At 40.9% G+C, this 20081-nt stretch overlaps 1 protein-coding gene across 1 annotated transcript in view; it reads left to right on the top strand.

Moving 5' to 3' along the window:
- Window positions 1-7030: 7030 nt before the first annotated feature.
- Window positions 7031-20081, top strand: part of gpc1b (glypican 1b) — a 61121-nt gene continuing 48070 nt past the window's right edge. The window contains exons 1-2 of the mRNA XM_019262196.2: window positions 7031-7347; window positions 7479-8050. Of these exons, the coding sequence (XP_019117741.1) occupies window positions 7891-8050 (160 nt within the window). The 5' untranslated portion in view covers window positions 7031-7347; window positions 7479-7890. The remainder of the gene's footprint in view (window positions 7348-7478; window positions 8051-20081) is intronic.

The following is a 20081-nucleotide window of genomic DNA, read 5'->3' on the forward strand; positions in this document are numbered from 1 at the left end:
CATTACCATATGCTTAATGTATATTAACTATGACAGGAAAGCAATAATATAGATGGAGTTTTTCTTGAAGCAACATTTTAAAAAATGAAAAATGAATAACTGAGCCTTTAAAAATACAAAGTGGATAGAATACAAGAAATAAGTCATGAGGACGAGTGGGAAAACTTTGGGGTCCTGACACTGTATGCCTCCATTTAGAAATTGAAGCTAAAAAAAGGTATGCACGCTCTGGTTTTAATCTTTGTTAGGTTACCTTGTGATGACCCTGAGAATTCAGTCGGATCATTTCTCCAAGAAAAGGGAGGTAAGTAAAGAGAGAAGGTACACAAGTTGACACAAGTGTCAATATTGTTTATATAGCTTTTCCTCTGGCAGATAGAGGGTATTAAAATGATCCTTTGGCATGCTGAAATCTAAAGTTTTTAGCTATCTATAGGCATGTTGTTAGTGTTACAGCTCGTGGTTGCATACTGTGGCATTGACTGTCGCAAACTTCCTTAGTAGCACCTAATGCATGCTTTTGGATTGTCTATCCACAATACAAGAGGCCAAACTGATATCAACCATCCTTCAAACTCCTGGTAAGACAGCAAACACCAACACATTAATTCTCAAATATAACGTCTTGGAACAGTGATGGCTACAGGGAAATGGTTAACACATGTATGTGATTTTAAGTTCACAATCCTTTCCAAGTATTTATCCATTGAGCAATTTGTTTTTTATTTTGGTGCCGAGGAGAAATTTTAAAACTTTCGTCACGGCTTTGGTACAATGGGGCAATCATTAATGTTCTTTTCATCTTTGGTGGCTTTCTGTTACAAGTTAAATGTCCATTGTTCAGAATGTTTGACTGAATTCTCAGGGAGCAGGATAATGACTGTACATTTTCACAAAATGAGAGTAATATGCCAAGATGAAATCACATGATTGACCTGTTCAGTATCTAACATGAGTCGGGATGTTATTTGAATAAATTTATGTGTTTTCTCCAGGACTTACTCTTCTTGACAAATATGTTTAAATATTCCTGCAGTTACAAATGATGTGTATATAATAATCAGTACTTTCCTTTCTGTAAATAGCCTCTCACTGTAGGCACCCTGTGGAACATGCATGTATGCATCACTGGTTGTGACAATGTTTTATGCTAAGCACATTTGTAACATTTGCTTCTGTAAAATGATGATTCAGTCAAGAGGGTCTTTTGCATCAGTAATGAGGCACACAGCATTTTTCCATCGCAGGAAATGTACACACAGCATTACAGCTCTATTTGAAATTCAACCAAAGGCAGACTGTTTATCAGCAGACAGATTTACAGGCTAGATTTGTTTTACAATCTGGTTTACAACATCATATGAAGAGAGTGCTGAGAGAAGCATCCGTCTAAATGGCAATTCTCCATTAGCTGCTTCACTCTGATCAGAGATGGAAAAGGCTCCAGACGAAACCAGTGCCAAAGCTGGGAAGCTTTCAAAAGTGGTTTGTTTAAAATACAAAAAAAAAAAAAAATCTGACAGTTTAGGAATTGATCAAGTGTTCAAACTGAGTCAGCACCGATGCATTGCACTAGTTATGCAGTCTCTCTCATTAAAAACAAATTGGAGAAATGTGAAGACGAGTTATGTGATAAAGTGCTTCTGTACGGGGGAGGCCTGAGAGGAATGTTGAAGGAATGTGTGGATATTCTGAAGTGGCAGTGGGAAAATAATGAAGGACTCCTCATAGGGGGCTGAGAACCACACAGAGATGTGGCCTCCCACTGTTTCCAAGGTCCACGTGGAGAGAGATGCTGCCAATCTGGATAAAGATCTTCCAAAGAACCACATAAAAAACCTGCAGTTGAGGTTAGTTGACTCTGGACCATTTGCATGCATCAAAATTCAAAGAAGACTTGTGGCCAGTCTGAGTGTTTAAATTTCTGTTATGATACCAAGGTCACTGTCAAGGTCACTCTGAGGAAAATATTATCCACCAACCTTGTTATTTTTGTAGCAGAGGACATGCTACAAAAATAACATTACCACCGTGATTTAATGATCATATGGATGTACGCATTAATGCCTCGGAAACAATTACTGCTGCAAGAGTTGAGAGGTCATCTTGAGTATTGCAGTTTTGTCATCTTCCCATGAGTTTATGAGTTTTTCACGGCAAGAGGCAGACAAGGCGGGTAGTTCATTTATCCTCTAAGACACATGACAAATAGAGGAGGTGAAATATTTATATGAGAACAGCATGCAAGCAAATGAAGAGAGTAATTGGATGAAGTTGGTAGGAGGACTGAGGAGACGCCACTGCCAGATGGGAACAGTCAGCCATTGTATGTGAGAGAAAGAGATAGGAAAAATACCAGTGTTTGATTCAGCACAGTACTCTTATTTGATAGCTCTGCATGAATGAGATATGTGCTTTCTTTGCTGTCTCGATGACTACATAAATGAACAAACATTAAAACACCACATTCAGTAGACATTATTCGGATTTAAGTGGTCTCTCAGTTAAAATTCATGCATTCAGTCCTGTGTGATTTCTGTAGTTTGTGGTGTTCTAAGTTTTGTTTCTCCTCCTCTGTCCATGCTTGGAGAAAACCGGAATGTGCTTGGATTACTGAACAGAAAAAGTGCCAGGATACCCACAGAGACATACAAAAGCACAACGCAACACACCACGGGGAGCATTTCTCATCCACGACAGTGCCTGTTTACAAGAACAACCCCAAGAATTCGAGGATTGAACCATGTTGGCCATTGGTTGTTTTCACTTAATTCTAACCCTTTTCTTTTCATTCCACTCCTTTGAAAACACTCTGTTTTATCTACAGCACTTCATCTATTCCACTTTGAATGAATCCTTCCTTGCTACTTTTTTCTCCCCCCAACTCACTTTTCTGTCATTCTCCCCATGTCATTCATCATCATATTCTCTCCCTCCTTATCTTGCTTCATAGGCTCACCCCTCCTCGTCCAGTTTCTCTTGCTATTTCTCATTTTTCTCTACAATACATATCTGTCAACCCTTTGCACTTACCATAAAAATTTCTCCTTTTCCTGTCATCATCTGTCTATGGCAACCAGGGAGGGCTCGGTGCATGTGTGGAGATATGCAGATCTCAGTATGTGGGGGCTGTGTTTGCACAGACAGAAAGACAGTCAGACACATAGTAAATGTGATCAAGGGATGATGTAGCGCCGCAAAATGGCAAAGGGACAGGCAAGAGGAGGAGGCAGGCGTTAAAACAACTCCGAATTTAAGTTTTATGCATGACTGTGTTTTAACAGGCAAGGAAAACGTGGATCATGTGTTCTCATGAGTCGTATAAAAAAGAGAAAGACAGCAGAGAGAATGTGCACAAGAGAGGAAACAGTAACGAGATGGACTGAAGAAAAGAGACAATGAATGAAAAAAGGGGAAGGGATAGACCCGGTGAGTAATGTGTACATACTCGAGCACTCTGGCGAATGTGCTGAACTCAGGGTAATGGCTGACATAAAAACCCAGAAAACAGGCAGAATCGATGCTATCTCTAAGAGTCCAGGATGAGACTGGTTTTAGGAAGAGGACACAATGATCTCCCTCAGAAGGCTGATTACATCTGTTGAAACAGCACACTCATATTTACATAGAAACCCAGCTGAGGCCCGGCAGCAGGCCCTGTACGCTGGCCAATCTGCTACTCTCTCACTGCATCACTTTATTTGTAGGGAGAAACTGGTGTGTGTATGCGTGTGTGTGTGTGTGTGTGTGTGTGTGTGTGTGTGAGAGAGATGGAGTTTGTGTGTGTCTTTTATCAGATCTGGCTGTACCCTGCTCTTTTTGTCATTAATGTCTTCATAAAATCGTAGTCCTGGATGTGATGGGAGAGCACTCTGTACTTATCACTGGCACAGTACGAAATTCTAAAAATTCTCCTCGGCACCATTTTAATATGATTACATATTATGACCTTTAATACAATAATGAAAATGCCTCATATACTGTATGTTTTTGTGAATAGATTCATTGGAAACATAACTCTTAGTTTGCTCTATGTCAGACTAGGAATACCTGCCCAAGTGGAAATGAAAGCTTTTGCCAATCACCTGTTAGCATCTGCTTTTGCCATCCCTCATAAACAATATTTAAAACTCAGCACAAGCAGACCTACACTGTCCAAATCCAAAGATGCGGATTAATTTTCATCCAAAAAGTTTCCACCCAGTTTCCATTTCCTGTAACTGCTTTCTAATAGGTTGCAGGAGCTGTTCACTCGTCATTAGCAGATGTTTCGTACTGCATCAGGTTTCAAAACTATCCACACAGAAAAAGAGAGAAAATTAGTTTGACAGCAGTGAATTGATGCAATAAATCAGGTATAATATTGTATAGACTACTGATGCAGAGTAAAATTCATTTTATAAACATATCCTGATGCATTCATGGCACAGAAAGAAAATAATCAATATGCTTAATTATTTTTAAGTCATTGTTACTTTGAAGGTGAAGGAGACTTAACTTTAAGGTTCTTTTAGACCCAGTGTGTCACCTTGGATTACCCATCTCTTCATCCATGCGTTAAGACAGTTGATGATTTATTATTAAAGTGCAATCCTTGGCTATGAGTAGGAAGACGTGATGGTAGCTACTGTCCACACGCTCCCTATAGAGTTGGGCTTGAGATGACTCAGCTGTGTGCATATTAAACGTACAGATTTACAGTGTGCAGATGCTCAGAGATGGGTTGTAAAGTTTGCAGAGGTCTGTGTTGTATTAACTTCTTCTTCTATCCAGCTTCTTTGGAAGTGTGAGTGTTTTTTCCTTGAAAGGAGTGGTACAACATCTCTGGTGTTTCTGTAAAAAAGTGATGCAATTTTCACAAGAAAACCTCATCACGCCCTGAAAATGCCGACCACATAACTGCTGCATGTGTACACTATACTGACAGTTGCTCATTTGTACGCTCTCTCACCCCGGTACTCTCCCCTCTTGTTGCTCCTACTCTCTCCCTCCCCTCTTTTTCTCCCCCCCGGTCTCCTGAACCCCCCCCGAACAGCATCCTGCTCCTCATTAGAAGGCCTTTCATGGTCAGAACCAATAAAACTTCAATAGGAGGCAGCCTGAAGAAAACATGGCTGTTCTGTGGCTTTACTGAGCGTTAATTGCATGATCCCAGTACCAGACAGTGGAGAGCCAATCAGTTACTCCAACAGCGCTGCCGACCTATGGCCACATGTGTGCCACAGTCAGACACATAAACTTGCATTACACACACGTACACACACACACACACAATAACTGCCTCTGACTCTGAATAAACGTGCGCAGACACACATACGCATAAAGGTCATGCATACACAAACCCATATATAACACCGACAGACGTATTATCACACACACTCTTTGAGGCCACTAGACTTATTAACCTCTGGCCACATGTGCTTAACTCTGCCCAGTGTTCCCCTACAGCAACAAGAAAAGTGAAGCATTATATATAATTAGAAAGTGCTTTAAAGGTTGGCTGTATGGTACAATTATACAATTTTCAACTTTAGCACAGCAACTGCAATAGTTCCAGATTTGCACATATGCACAGGCTGCCAATGAGTGAGACACTTGACATTGCACAAGGTGTAATTCATGCCTACTCACTTCAGAGCTGTAATAATGGGAAGCAAGTGTATAGTCATTTGTCAGTTAGTGATATGTGAAACGCTGTCCTCTTTGTTTGGACTCATCCAGTCATGAGGAACAGACTAATTATAGAGTAACATTTCCTAATGTATTCATAAACAATGTCTGCCTTCATAAATAGACTGATTTGGGAGGCAGGAAATGACTGTTCTTGCCATGTGGCTCTGTCCTTCTCTCTCTGTCCCTTCTCGTTTCTCTCTTAGCTTCTCACTTTTGTCTGTCTGTCTTTTCGTGTGACGGCTGGCTATTTCAGGCTGTGCTGGAGTTTTTCCATGTGTCACTGTGATAATGTGCGGTGGCATCTTCTTGCGCAAACAATCCTTAAAAAGCATCTCCCACAGGAGTGACACCATAAAACGCTGTCTGACTCAATTTCACACACCGAGATGACTAAAGAGGCATTACGTTAAGTGAGAGAACTGCATGACTCTTTGTTGCTACAACACAACTATCCAGGACGAGGTGTACACAACATCAGCAGAGCACCATGTACGTATATAATGCGTCACAGGAAACATGTTACGCTTTGTGGTCATTTCCTGTGTTCACCTATATTTCTGAATATGCATTCTGATGATGCATGAAACTTGCAAAGCAGTGTAATCAGAAAGAGGAAATGTTGCTTTTACAGAAAAAGTGAGGGCTCTGGATTTTGAACCGACCTGAACTGAGGGAACTTTTCCCTCTTGCATACCAAATACGTCAACAAAAAATGCATTAGCTATGGACACATTGCTGTCATTGACCATGACAAGGCACTGGATCTGGAAACCAGGACTTAATGATCCTATTAGACGTAATGGATCAACTGAAAAAATGTCAACTATGTTAAAAAAAAAAAAATAGCCTGCTTTATAAACAAATGATTTCATTCACCAAACAGCCGTCATATGGGGAAAGCCAAGGGGGATTATGAGACAAACACAAGTGAAAACCTATTTCATACTGAAGGGGAGCATAGTTCATGTTTCTCATCCCTTGTTTCCCATGCTCAAGGCTGAAATTATTCAGGAACACTTCATGCTTGTGTTATCATCCAACACACACACACACACGCAGAGAAACTCACAGATAATGAAGGCATTCACCAGGTGACAGGTAAACTGGGCAGGTACCGACGTGTCATTTAATTGCACCTTGAGGAGTGATGGAGGGCCTGTGCAGTCAGTGTGTGTGCGCATATACTCTCTCAGACAGAGTGAAGGAGTGTGTGAGTGTGGTGTGGTGGGTGGTTCTGGGGTCGAGGGCACGCCCACAGCTCACCTGTGATACCTGGCTGGTGGAGGCCAAGCTGTCAGGACGCGTAAAGCGCGGGGGGAGGGGGGTGGATGCATTCTTTCACCAAACAAACATTTACGCACTGACAGACTGACACACAAAATGGAAAGCGGCACAAGCAAACCCACGAATCATTAGACGGTGATGTTATTATATAAACACGCCTAAAAATAATATTTTAGATGAGACCGAATGAAACGGAAATGGCAGGAGGAACGTGAAACCTCTCTCTCTCTCTCTCCCAGTGTCTCTCTCCCGCCTCCTTCTCATTCCACAGAGTGGCAGCGCTGGCATAGCATCGTTCAGAAAACCCTGAGCTGGAAACGAGCTGCTGTGGCTGCCTGTGCGCAACCCTTTCCTCAGATTCTCCCCCCCCTCTCGGGGCCGTCAGAGCCGGTAGGCGTGCGGGGACAGAAACTGACTGCACAGCGTCAGCGCAACACACTGCTATTTTCTGACACGACTTCAGTTATTTCAGCTGTAAACGCGTAACCTAATTCTTTCATCTCATGCTTCTCCCTCTCTAGGTGAACCAAAAAGAAAGAAAGAAAGAAAGAAAAAAAAAGACCCACATCCCATCTGTGGATATATGAGACAGGAGGTCTGCGCTCATCCTGGGCACAGTGTCAGAAGATATAGTTCTTTGGGGGTGAATTAATAAAGCTCCTGTCCTGTCCAAATCGGCCCTACGTTGGGGAAGATAACGCTGTGAAGAGTATCTCCTGTGCCGTGCAGCAGTGCGCGCAGAGCAGCCACACACTCGGCAGACGTACTCAGAGGGCAGGAGGAGATAAAGGAAGGTGGAGGATATTTTACGCACAGCAGCATTCAGTAGCTCCGTTTGACACGCGGCTACTCACTGGGAGTCTTCTGCTCCGTTTAGGACTCAACACAGTCGGATTTGCACTTGACTAAGTCCACATACAAGAGTCGTCTGGGATGGATTCCTTCATCATAGCGGCTCTGGCACTGTGCTCTCTAACGGCACCAGCCTTTGGGGACAAAGGGACAGGCAAAGCCCGGAGTTGTTCGGATATCCGGCAGTTTTATAGCGGGAAGGGATTCTCTCTGGATGGTGTGCCCCAGTCTGAAATATCAGGTAAGCTTCTTTAAAAATGTTGTCATGGTGTGCACACTCCTCCTCTGGACTAAATCAGATTATTATTATTTTATTTTTTCACCCCTGAACTCAAACACACTTTCAGGATCATCCAGCTGTCTGTAACACACTACATCCATTGTTTAAATTATACCATAATGTGCTCAAGACACTGGGACAGTTGCTATAAACTCATTGCCACTGAAAACCACAATCCCTCTTCAAGTCCCCACTTGGAATGTTAGTCTATTCTGGGGCTAAAGACGCACCTGCAGTAGCACCAGCATTATTGTATCTACACTTAAGTGTTGGTGTGTGGATCTGACATACCCTGTAAAATGAATGGGAATGAAAATAAATGATTGTAGGTGTGTGTGTGTGTGTGTGTGCACACTGCAGGAGACTAACTTAAAAATATGTCTTGTGAACTGCAAGCTTCAAATGAAGTGTATTTATTTGTGTTGTGAGAACAAGCAAACCCAGTTTCTATCTTTATACCTTTTTGAACCTGTAGTCTCATTTCATATCACATGGGGCGGTAAAGCAGATGAGCTCTACCTCTCGGGTATCTTTCAAGATGAAACGCTGCTTTGAAAAGATATTAAGACAGCACAGACATGTCGCAGACAATCTGGCTGTTTGATCCCTGATCAAAAATATGAGAAAGTCCCTTCAAGTTCTACAACACATGATATTTTTGGAAACACAGATGCGAGTTCAGCGCCTCTGTCTCTCTCTCTCTCTCTCTCTCTCTCTTTTTTGTGCTGTTGTTTCTCAGTTTCTCTATCACTCCAAACTAAGCTGCTACTCCTGAAGACACTCCTTAATTCTTTCATCTTCTCCAAGCTGCCTGTTTTTTTTGCACAGGGAATTCTTTCTCATAAACCGCCGGCCAAGTCACTTGACCATGTGCCGTAACCATGCAGATACAATGTTGCTCACTGTGTCATTCATGGTCTGATGTCAGACAGTCACAAGCCCCTGTGTGCAGTTCAGATGATTACACGTGTGCCTCCATTGGAATTCTTTCACAGACACACATACACATGCACACACACACACACACACACACACATGCTGTTTACTGCAATTTCAGGTTCTACAGTTACAGTGTCGTACATGCATGGGCAAGACTGGAGACTGTGACTGTGTGTGCTTATACAACCATATTCCTGTGACCATTTTCAAAGGACATAAAACACAAATTTGAACTTGAACTTTTTATTTCATTGTCCCAAAACTATAAAATTAGTGAATGTGAAGAATTGTTTTCTTAAAGTAAAGAGAGTAGTAAAAAGTAAAGAGTACAAGACTAATATCTGAACTAATCTACAGCCTTTTACCACCAAGAAATGAGCATGGACATGTGCAGTGCACATTTGAGTTTTGTGACAGTGGCTCTTATGTTACACTGCTGCAATCTGATAACATATCCTTTCCTCAAACTGCCCCTCTAGACTCTGCATCACTCACCTCCTCCGTGTTGTCCAATTCATTCTCCACAGAGTGCTCCACTACTGTGACAGCAGATTATCTCTTGTGAAGACAGTGATGTTTGTCTATTAGTACATGCTGAATGGTACTGAGACATACAGGGGTGACTTTTCTGCAATATTCGCTGAAAGGTCACACACAAAGTAGAAAGCGCTCTATTTTTTTGATAGCATATGGGCTCTCGCAGCACAGCATGGCTGCAGAAAGAGAATGGTGTGTTTTGGTTCTCATCCTACAGATTTGAGGCGATTTTACTCACTATCTTGAGCTGAAACGGAACAGTAAGAGTGAATACATCTGTGGGAAACATGATATCTGACGCAAGGATACACAGTAGATCTTTCCCAGTGATTGCACTGATAGGAGAGATTATAAGATTTGAGGGTGGGGCGGTAATGTGATGAAACTGTTAGCTCATGTCATCACGCTGTACATCATAAGGTAGTGAAGGCCATGTAGTAACTGGACACTTCTAATTTAATTGATTGACCATACTGAATAAATCATTTGACAGAATTAACGCCAACCCCAGTCCCTTAGAAACCCCTCTTTTCTTCCAAATGTCTGTAATCCATAATGCGTTAAAGAGCAAATCTGTCTTGTCATGACACCACCTATTCCTTCTTGTTTCAATCAATGATGTGGAGCTTACTTAAATCTGGGGTCAATGCATTCTCAGTAAGAGAGAAAATAAGGGAGTGGGGTAGACACTGAGGGCCGGGAAGAGATGAGAGGGAAAAAAGAGAGATAGAGGAAAGAGAAGATTTGGCTTTGACAATATTTCTCCCTGCGTCCCTGTCTCTTGGCTCGCAACCATAAATAACCCCCCATCCGCTCCAGTCTGGCATATTAAACACCTCAGTAAAATATGAAAGCTTTAATTTATGCCTCCAAATTATGAGCCACCCGAATGTTGTGGCTGATCTCTGACACATGCAGAAGGATATTTTTTGCTGTGACACCAAGGCTTGATCAACCTAATGTACTGGCTCAGCCTAACTCAAGGTCACATCTTGAATACATCACCCTGGTTCAGTCAGGGAGGACAATGAGAGACAACTTGCTTCCCAACTCTGAAAATAGTGTCTAGTCACAGTCACTTTCAAATCCTCTTCAATGCTGCAGCACAATATATGAGACACAATTCCTGAAGTAAATCTACTTATTATGCAAGTAGAGTCTCTACAATTTCTGCAAGTAATGTGCCTTGAAAACAAGTGTGCTTCTAAGCTAATGTGGTTTCATTTTTTTTTAAATTAAATTCCAAGTGTCCTGGCTTTACATTTGAATTACATACTGAACATGTGAGGTATGTTTGATTATGCCTAGTCAGCAGTGAAAGAATATTCCTAGATCCTTACGCGTCCTGCTTTCATATCGATACGCCTCATATAACAACTTGGATGGTGCCCTGTTGTTGAGTAATTTGCCCTGCAGAAAAAGCCACGTGGAAGAAAAGCTATTAAGTTAAGGGTGAACTGTTTGTTATCATTGTGTTGAAGCGGTGTTTACTGGACCATGGCAACATCATCAGTTGAGGAGAAGTGAAAGAAGATTGCTCACAAGTAATCAAGTAAACTGACTCATGCTCTTAAAAATTTGTGCGACGATGCTAGTTTAACTCTGTCAAGTGTAATCAGATTTGGAAGCAGCTTTTTTTTGTTGATGTTTACCAAAAAATGGATGATTGATTTTTATGAGACTCATTTGTTTCCTCCCTGCACTGCCCCCTCCCTGTCCCACTCCATCATTACAAAGTCTCAATGACTTATCTTTTTGTCTTTCGAGGGAAGACATTTTTCATGTCTCTGTTTCTTTCCCTCTCTCTGATCGGCTCTTGAAGAGAGAGAGGCACCAGACGCTCTTTGAAAGCATCTGGCAGCCAATGAGTGTTAGATGCTCAATGTCATATAAGCCTATACAAAGAGGCAAGCTGCATGAGACATCTGCAGGAAGGCGAGTAACATTTTGGTATGGTGTTGGCTTTCCCATGCTGTATTTGTGTTGTTGTTGATTGCTGGTTGCTACAGGCTGACTGTGAGTCGCACAGGGCTCTGAAGTGTCATCTCTAACCAGTGTTTGGCTAATGATACAGTGGGAATGCTGCTCACCAGGCCTGCTAGGAACTGTTGTTGACTAAAGACTGACTTGTGGCTGGAAATATGGGCTGATCAGCATGGTAACCCACAGCGAAAAGTATGGGAATGTTTTGAACTCAGCAGCTTGACTGTGAATTTGGGTATAAGTCTTGAAATGTGTAGCTGTTGCTAAAACAGAGCACGGGGTTTTCACACAATCTGGGTAGAAAATCTCTGCGGGCAGCTCCCTCACCACATTGACTGAGGGTAATGATAAGGTAATAGCTGCTAGTATGTTTGCTGCCCCCTGCAACACTTTGCAGTCAGAGGTTAAATGGATATAGGAGTCCGCTGCCAGCATAAAACCATACCTTGCCAGCCAGGGAGAGGCTGCAAAGCCAACAACAACATATCCAATCCAATCCACTTTATTTATATAGCAAGAATTTTAGCCAACACAAGGTTTCCAAAGTGCTGCACAACAAGGTAAAACACAATAAATAAATAACACAATAGAAACACAATAAAAACATGAAGTAGACAATAGAAAGATAAAAAACAATAAAATAAAATAAAATAAATCATAAGCACTGCCCGCACAAGATAAAAAATATGTGTCAAAAGCCAATGAAAAGAGGTGGGTTTTAAGAAGAATATATCAAAAATATGAATTCTGTTAAATGTATTTGTCACAGACCATCATAAAAAATAAAAAAAACTTTTATATTAAAAATGCTATTTTGTAAAATTACTCTGATTTGAACTGATACTTTTGGAGAATATGACTTTTTATTTCACTGTCTGCAGTACAATGCAGACCGAGCTCTTTACACTTACATACATTATATCTATATCTATATCTATATCTATATCTATATCTATATCTATATCTAGCTATATATCCACCACTTACTGTTAGCGTAAGACCCTCCAACTCCTCTGTCCGCACCCCTGGTATACTGCTTGACCTTTGACTATACCTCATTCAGCAATGTACTCTCATGCCAGTCAGTCACTAATCAATTATTTATTATTTTTTTAGTCATTGACATTGAGACTTAAAGCGTGTCCCAGTCCAGGGATACCAAAACACATGATAGGCGCTTGGTAAAGTGTGTCACTGGGAAGTAATTACAATACTATTTATATGTATATGTTATTAAATTACATGTATTTATATATTTTTTTTTAAATAACCTTTAATATCCAGCCTCTCAACCTGCACTGTATTCAGGTAAACACCCTGTTACATAATGGCAATTTAACATTTTTCTGTCTACGTCCAAATCCCTTATTTAAATTACTTTTGGGTGCATTTTTGTCATTATTAGACAGAACACAGTCGAGACAGACAGGAAACCTGGGACATAGCAACTTAAAACCCAGAGGCACCAGGACACGCCTGTCCGGGTCATCTTTATGTAAAATTGTGATGGCAATCTAAGTAGGGCTTGACATGATAATATTTTCATAACACTTCCAATGTGGCATATAAATCTGAATTGAATGTTATTAAATTAATGTACAGCACAGGCTGCAACATAAATGGTAAATATTGTGTGTGTTGAGATAAGCATGTTGTGTTGTTGTGGCCCTTCTGGGCAACAGCCTTATCTCCATTCCATTAATATCCCCGTTGATGTGGTGCTCTTATTCTACATATAGTGGACAACTAATTGATCACACTGAATTACATATTGCTGCTGTGTGAATGGAACTCGTTAACTGACTTTGAGATAAGAGGGCTGAGGCTTATTTGAGGGTTAATGTCGGCCTAGAGCTCTGCGCATCTGTTGGTCTTCCTCTATAGACAGATTAAAGCAAAAGCAACAGTTGTTTCTGTATCACAGTGTGCAGGCTCATAACTCTGCTGCAGTTTAAAGTGTGTGAATCCCTGCATCTGGGCTCCTGTCTGTGCCCGTCCATGTGTATCTGTGTGTGTGTGTGTGTGTGTGTGTGTGTGTGTGTGTGTGTGTGTGTGTGACTGTGCGTGTCTTTCTGCGTCTGGGTGTTTGCCTACCGACTGAATATGCTGGAGTTGTTAAAATGCTGAAGTCAGTAAGAAGCCTCTTGAAGCATTAAGCCATAATGGGCTGCAGGGAGCATGAAACAGACCACAGTGTGTTTGATGTTCACCATAGAGAGAGAGAGAGAGAGAAACAGAGAGAAACAGAGAGAGCCAGTGGACTGCTGACTCTGACTTAGGCTGCCCTGGTCTGCTTGGTTTTGCTATTCCCTGCTCCGCCCTGTGACTGGCTATATCTAGGAAAAACAACAGAATACTAGAAAAGATGGAGTTAAAAACGAGTCAAAAAGCTGAGCTGCATGTCCTTATGTAATCACTTTCATTCTCCGACCTGTTAGCAACATGGAAATCTGGAGGACAGTCTGTCTAAACATGTTTAGTTGCTCTGAACTCTGCAAAGTGTGGGAACCTTTTCACAGTTCTCACGCTTACCTGTTTTTCCAGGAAAATCACAGAGCATCATCACGAAATGACTCATTTTGGTGATTCAAGGTCTGACAAATATGTCCCTGTTTTCTTTTCTTGAAAAAAACAACAACATTTTTTTTCTCTTCTATTTGCTATGACTAGTTTCAGAAAATTACAACTATTTGCCTTGGTGTATAAAAGGTATGACATTGAGGTCCTAGAGAGCTTTTCCGAACATAATGCACTACCTTGACAAGTATCCACTGACCAGCAAGCACTTCAGCTGGTGCCACACTTCTCTTCTCTTCTGTCTCTTCTTGCGCTCCTTGTGTCTTTTGTTCCCTATCACTTGTCTTATGTGAGAGTAGGAGTTCACACATACAGCCTTCTCTTGGCAAGCACACACACACACACACACACACACACACACACACACACAAATAGAGATGCACAGATGACAGCATAGGCCGGTCTTTTTTTGTCACCACAGGGGGTTGCAGTGTCATTACAACAGACAGTATGTGTGTGCAAGTGTGCGTGTGTGTGGCATCGGGGGCATGTGTGCCGTTCCTCTGAGGGCTGCAGTGTGTTGGTGTGTGACTCCTCCTTTGTCTCTAGAGGAATTGGCTGTGTCAAAAGGAGAATTATTCCCTCGTCACAGCAAGCCCCTTCACTGTCTCAATGTGTACGTGTGGCACTCCCTAACACCCTAACTGTTGTGGCTCATGTCCCCTACAGCTGTGCTTTCTCTGGACTAGGTGAGCATTTGAAGTGACAAGGAACTGGCTTTAGCTCTCAGTGTGGCTTTACCACGGCTCCAGCTACCTTTCCTTTTGCTCTCCTGCTGCTTGACAGATGGTACAGACCCAAACCAGGACGCCCACAACTGTATTAAGTGAGGGCACGCAGTATAAATTTTACAGGGTGACACACCCTACACAAACACACATGCATTGTTTGCAGTTGTGTTTGTTTGGAGACTTTCATTCTTTGGCTGAGACACATCCCAGAGGAGAAATACTTGGCAGGCCCACTGGGATGGACAAACACAGACATGTTGGGTTGGGTATTCTTTGGGAATTTTATTGATTTTAATTATTGATCTTGTTTACCTGTGTACTAATTATTTGGATATGAACAGATTTGGGTTGCCATACTCATAAATAAAGAGGTATTTTGTAATATTTCCAATCTGGTCATCAAAAAAATGAAAGGCTGTGTGCATAGTAACTAATTGAAATAATAATAATAAGTGGCTGCAGATGAGATTACATTTTATATAAGAGCAGATATACCTCTACAATAAATGAGGAAAACATAAATAGATGAATAATAATAGTAATAAAAAATAGCTAAGTGAATAAATATAGATCGATCGAATGGAGATCTACTGCTTGTATTTGTCAGTATTTCTGAGTTTTAGGCTGTCAGTCAGACAAAGCCAGACATTTAAAGACTTTTTTTGTACCTTGAATTAGATTAGAATAGATTAGAAAATCATAATGTCTTTTTTCACAAGTCTCTTACAAAATGATTGACAGATTAAGTTATAATGGTGCTTCACATTAAAAGGATTTCTGGTCTGAGCCTCAGCTGGGGTGTTTCAGTGTGGAGTTTGCATGTTCTCCCCATGTCTGCATGTCTCTCCGGGTACTCTGGCTTCCTTCCATAGTAATTGGTGACTCTAAATTGTCCTAATATTTGCCTTGTGATGAGCTGGTGACTTGTCCAGGGTGTACCTCACCTCTCGCCCAAAGTCAGCTGGGATAGGCTCACTATGACACTGATGAGCTAAAGCAGTTAAAGATAATGAATGGATAATTTATAGTGAATATAATGCAGCCTAATTATTGATAATTGCTGAATCTATAAAATGTCAAAAACAAAGTAAAACATCTATATCATAATTTCCAGGAGCATTTTCAAATGACTTGTTTTAGTAATCTAGAGTAGAGAAAAGCAAATACTCTTATTTGAGAGAGTCAACAAATATTTGACATTTGACATTTGATATTTTTCTTGACAAATGACTTGAAGTGATGACTATCGATTATCAAAATGCAGAAGATAATGATTCATCAATTAATCAACCAATCTTTATTTATTTTTTTTCACTTTCACATGCTGAGCTAAGGCTAAGGCAGTGACATGAAGCCCAGTCCACTTTTTTTTTAGGGCTTTCCACATAATATCCAACACAGATAGATATTCTCTGATAAATATATATAAAAAGAGGATATAGGAATTGAGGAGATGTATATAAAAAGATAGAAATAGATGATAACATCAGTACAGTTGCTGTACATCTACCTGCTGAATACCTGAAATGTGTCCAGCACCTTGCTGCTCTGACACCGGGCACACACAATACAGATTTAATAAAGATAGGACACACAAGAGCAACGGTACACATATTCCCTCAACTACACACTTCCCCTTGATAAGCAATCACGTCTGTTCTGCTCTGTTCAACAGTAGCTCTTTCTTCTTCACATAGATTGTTATTAAAAAACACTACAGCTCACATCCTTGGAATAAAACAGTGCAGGAGTAGCTGTGGAAAAACTGGACTGAAACTTACCAAGCCTTCTGCATCGAGTTTCTGCATGTGTGTGTGTGTGAGGGTGATATCCCAGGTGTTTCGGGACATGAATATCTTCTTTGTCTCCGGTTTCCCCTTCTCTCCCCTGAGGTGTAAACATTATTCTTTATAATCTCTTCCAAACTAGGAGCATGTTTCCATACTTGGGATTCAGAACAGTTGCCACTTTTTCAACATCTCTATCGGATCCCTTCACTCTCTGACAGTTCCCTCTTTGGCTTTTTAAATTGGTCATTTTGGAGGATTTTGTTTTTAGCTCCTTCAGGCAAGTAGCTCCACACAATAGTGTTATTTTGCTTTATTGTTACTTGGCGTTCATAGTTTCCTGAAGGTTTTCTCTCATCGAGATAAACTATCTCACACTAGTTTCCATTATCGTAATTATTTTCTCCTCTCTTCATCTCTCCCTAAGTCGTTTCTGCCTTTGAGGCTTTTATCTTTCTCATCCTTCCCCTATCTGCTCCTGCAGAGGAAGTTGTGAAATCATTTATTTTTCATGTGAAATTTACTGCATGCTCACAGATGCTCTCAAAAAAAACAAAAAAAACATTGCTAGTTTGTTTTCTTGTACTTGTCTGTGATTTTTATGACCCCATATTTCTGTGATCTAATTTTATCATGCGTTTTATAGTCTGAACATTAAAGTCATATGTTTTGAGAATGCAATACAAAAATCCAAGAAATCTTCATTGTTTATGGGGCTTGCACATGATCACACCCCAGGACTCGTCTGTCCTGTGGGAATCCATTTTCTCACACTCCCTTCAACCATCCCCCCAACTTCCTTTGCTCTTAGATTGAATGTAATTACAGTGAAATCTGTGTGTTGTTTTATTGGCTTCCTGGAAGCCTAGCAAGCACAATTTTTTCCAGTCTCTGTGATCGTACTGCATGTCTCCATCTCCGTCCGGTACATTTTTGGGATCTCCACTGTATAATTGGCTTAAACTGCAGCAGGCCTTGGTCCCCCATAACATTAGTTCTTCTTGAAACCAGAATACCCAGATGAGTTGTTCTAGCTGTGCACTGCAGCCTCTGTATCCATGTCCCTGTTTGTGGTGAAGCAGTTTTCTTTCTCTGAGTCCACTCCAGCGTTCATCTCCTGTTGGATTTTGCGCTTTCTAAGCACATTTTTTTGTAATTAGATAGAGAGATCTGGTTTTATGTGACATCATTTCTCATGTGTTATTTGTGGCTAAGGAAAGACCTGTGTAGTTTATGGTGGTTTGCTTATTTGGCTTGACCATGCCTGGCTATTTTGATCTGGAGGTAGACGGACTGAAGATGGAGGAGCGGGATTGACCAGAGGATTACTAAGGCTTTATGAGAAGAGGGGCACACAAAAAAAGCTCATAATTACAGGGGTAATATGTAATTACTGTCAATTGTCATCCTGTTTGCTGGTACCGGATTAGCTTTTATTACCTAAATCCTTATTATCTTTTCCGACTTGCCCTCTCTCACTCTCTGTTTCTTTCTATCTGTCTCCCCTCCCTTTAGCAGCCCCTCTTGCTAATTCTGGAGTTTTATAAAGCGTTTCTATCTTTGGAGAAAGTTTCCATTTATAGATATCACCTCTGTGCATGCTACATAGCAGCATGTCCTCAATACACCTGTCACTTGAGCCAATTCGTAGAAAGATTCTCATTCTGTATATCTGAAAAGCCTTCCTCACATTTATTACAGAAACTGACTGAATTTCACATTCCTGAACTGAAACAGGAATTGAATTGAATTCTGTAAAAAAGGCGTACGTTTACTTTTATAGGAAACGTAGTGTTAAAAAAACAAACAAAAAAAAACTTAAAACTCATAAAGCAATTTACAATATGAGTTTCTGTTCCATTGCACAGGAGCTTGGGGGTTTTGCAAGTGCACAAATATACCTTTATACACTTTCCCCCCTTCTCCCCTTCCTCCCAGGAGAGGATGGCAAGCAGTGAGCTAATGAACTTGAAATGACAATGACTTATTTAGCTTGCATTTCTTCCGCTCAGCCGTAACAGAGGGCATTCGAGTTGGGCCCACTCATCATCGTTTGATTCGTCTCGTTGTTTGCTATCCCTTCGTTGCTCCCTCGCTATTTTCATCTCTTCTTCCTCCCCTGCAGAGTCTTCTCTCATAAATATTTTACATCTTCCAAATGAACTCTGTCAACCCAAGCTTAGCGCATGGCTGGCTGCCTTGTGTGTTTCTAACGCGTATAATGTTTGTGTATAGTATGTGTGTTTGAGTGTGTGTGTGTACGTGTATTTAAATATATCCTATGTATAAGTGTTGTTAGACTGTGTGGGAGTCTTGCTGCATTACTCGATGCACGACTCTGTTTATGCTTGCAGATTTTGATAAGTGCGCACGTACAGTGTGTCTTTACACAATCTTTCCGTTTGTTTATTCAGCCGTTATTCCATCAGACTAAGGTGACTAAGAACGTGTTATTTACAGCAATGACCTGTTGGCTTGTACAGCACACATGCGGTACATATTGCACACATACAGTAGGAACCTGCTGAGCGGTACACCAATCATTGAGAGCTATAATTATAATTAATTTCATTTAAATTGTTGGACATTAAGTGCCTTATTCAAGGTCAGTTTGACAGTAGCGGGTGAAGAAAGACAGACGAGCTCCTATCGTGAACGTTCTCCAGACTCAGAAACCTACTGGCCAAATGTTACCTGCAGATCTGCAGAATAGTATTCACATTGTTTTTAGAGCAGTACTCTTTACCCCTTATTCATTTTTTTAATATGTCTGAGCTGCACGTGCACAAGGTGATACAGTAAGTGCAGCACCGTGTTTCAACAGGGTTTTATGAGAATGATTTTTTTTTTTTGTTGCCGGAGGTGCTTGCTAACATAAGCTATGGTCTCTTTGTTTGGATGTTTTTATCCAGTGACTTAAGTGGTGATTGTAACAATAATCTTTGTCAGAGATAGTCGTGGGTCTTTTCTCTATATTGTGTTTGAGTGCGCTCTGGTTTAAACTAAAAGCTCTCTCTTTAAATCTTTCATGCCTTTGCTTCTTTCCCGCTGAGATAAAATGGAGACGGATGATGCGCAGGGCTTATAAAGCAATAGGAACTTTAAACCTCTCTCTGTTTCATCCCATTTTTTCTTGTTTTCCTGTGCCTTTCCTTATCTTTATTTCACTTCAGCATAATAACTCTTTTTACTCCTTCCAATAAGCAACGCATTACATATTTAACTAGCTCTTCATCTCTTAACTATACAGCACTTGTATCACAAGTTTCATCTCACACATCTATGCTTGTGTCTGCTAAACATGTTGGTGTCCTGGTTATGGACATCTACAGTATGTGACTAAATCTCTTCCTCAAGCTGTGAAGCAGAAGTATTTGGCGCCCCTGTCACACTATTTGTCTCCTGTGTTTCACTGTTCCCTGAACCCTACTTTCCCAG

The sequence above is a fragment of the Larimichthys crocea genome, chromosome XII (assembly GCF_000972845.2).
Source record: "Larimichthys crocea isolate SSNF chromosome XII, L_crocea_2.0, whole genome shotgun sequence".
NCBI lineage: Eukaryota > Metazoa > Chordata > Actinopteri > Sciaenidae > Larimichthys > Larimichthys crocea.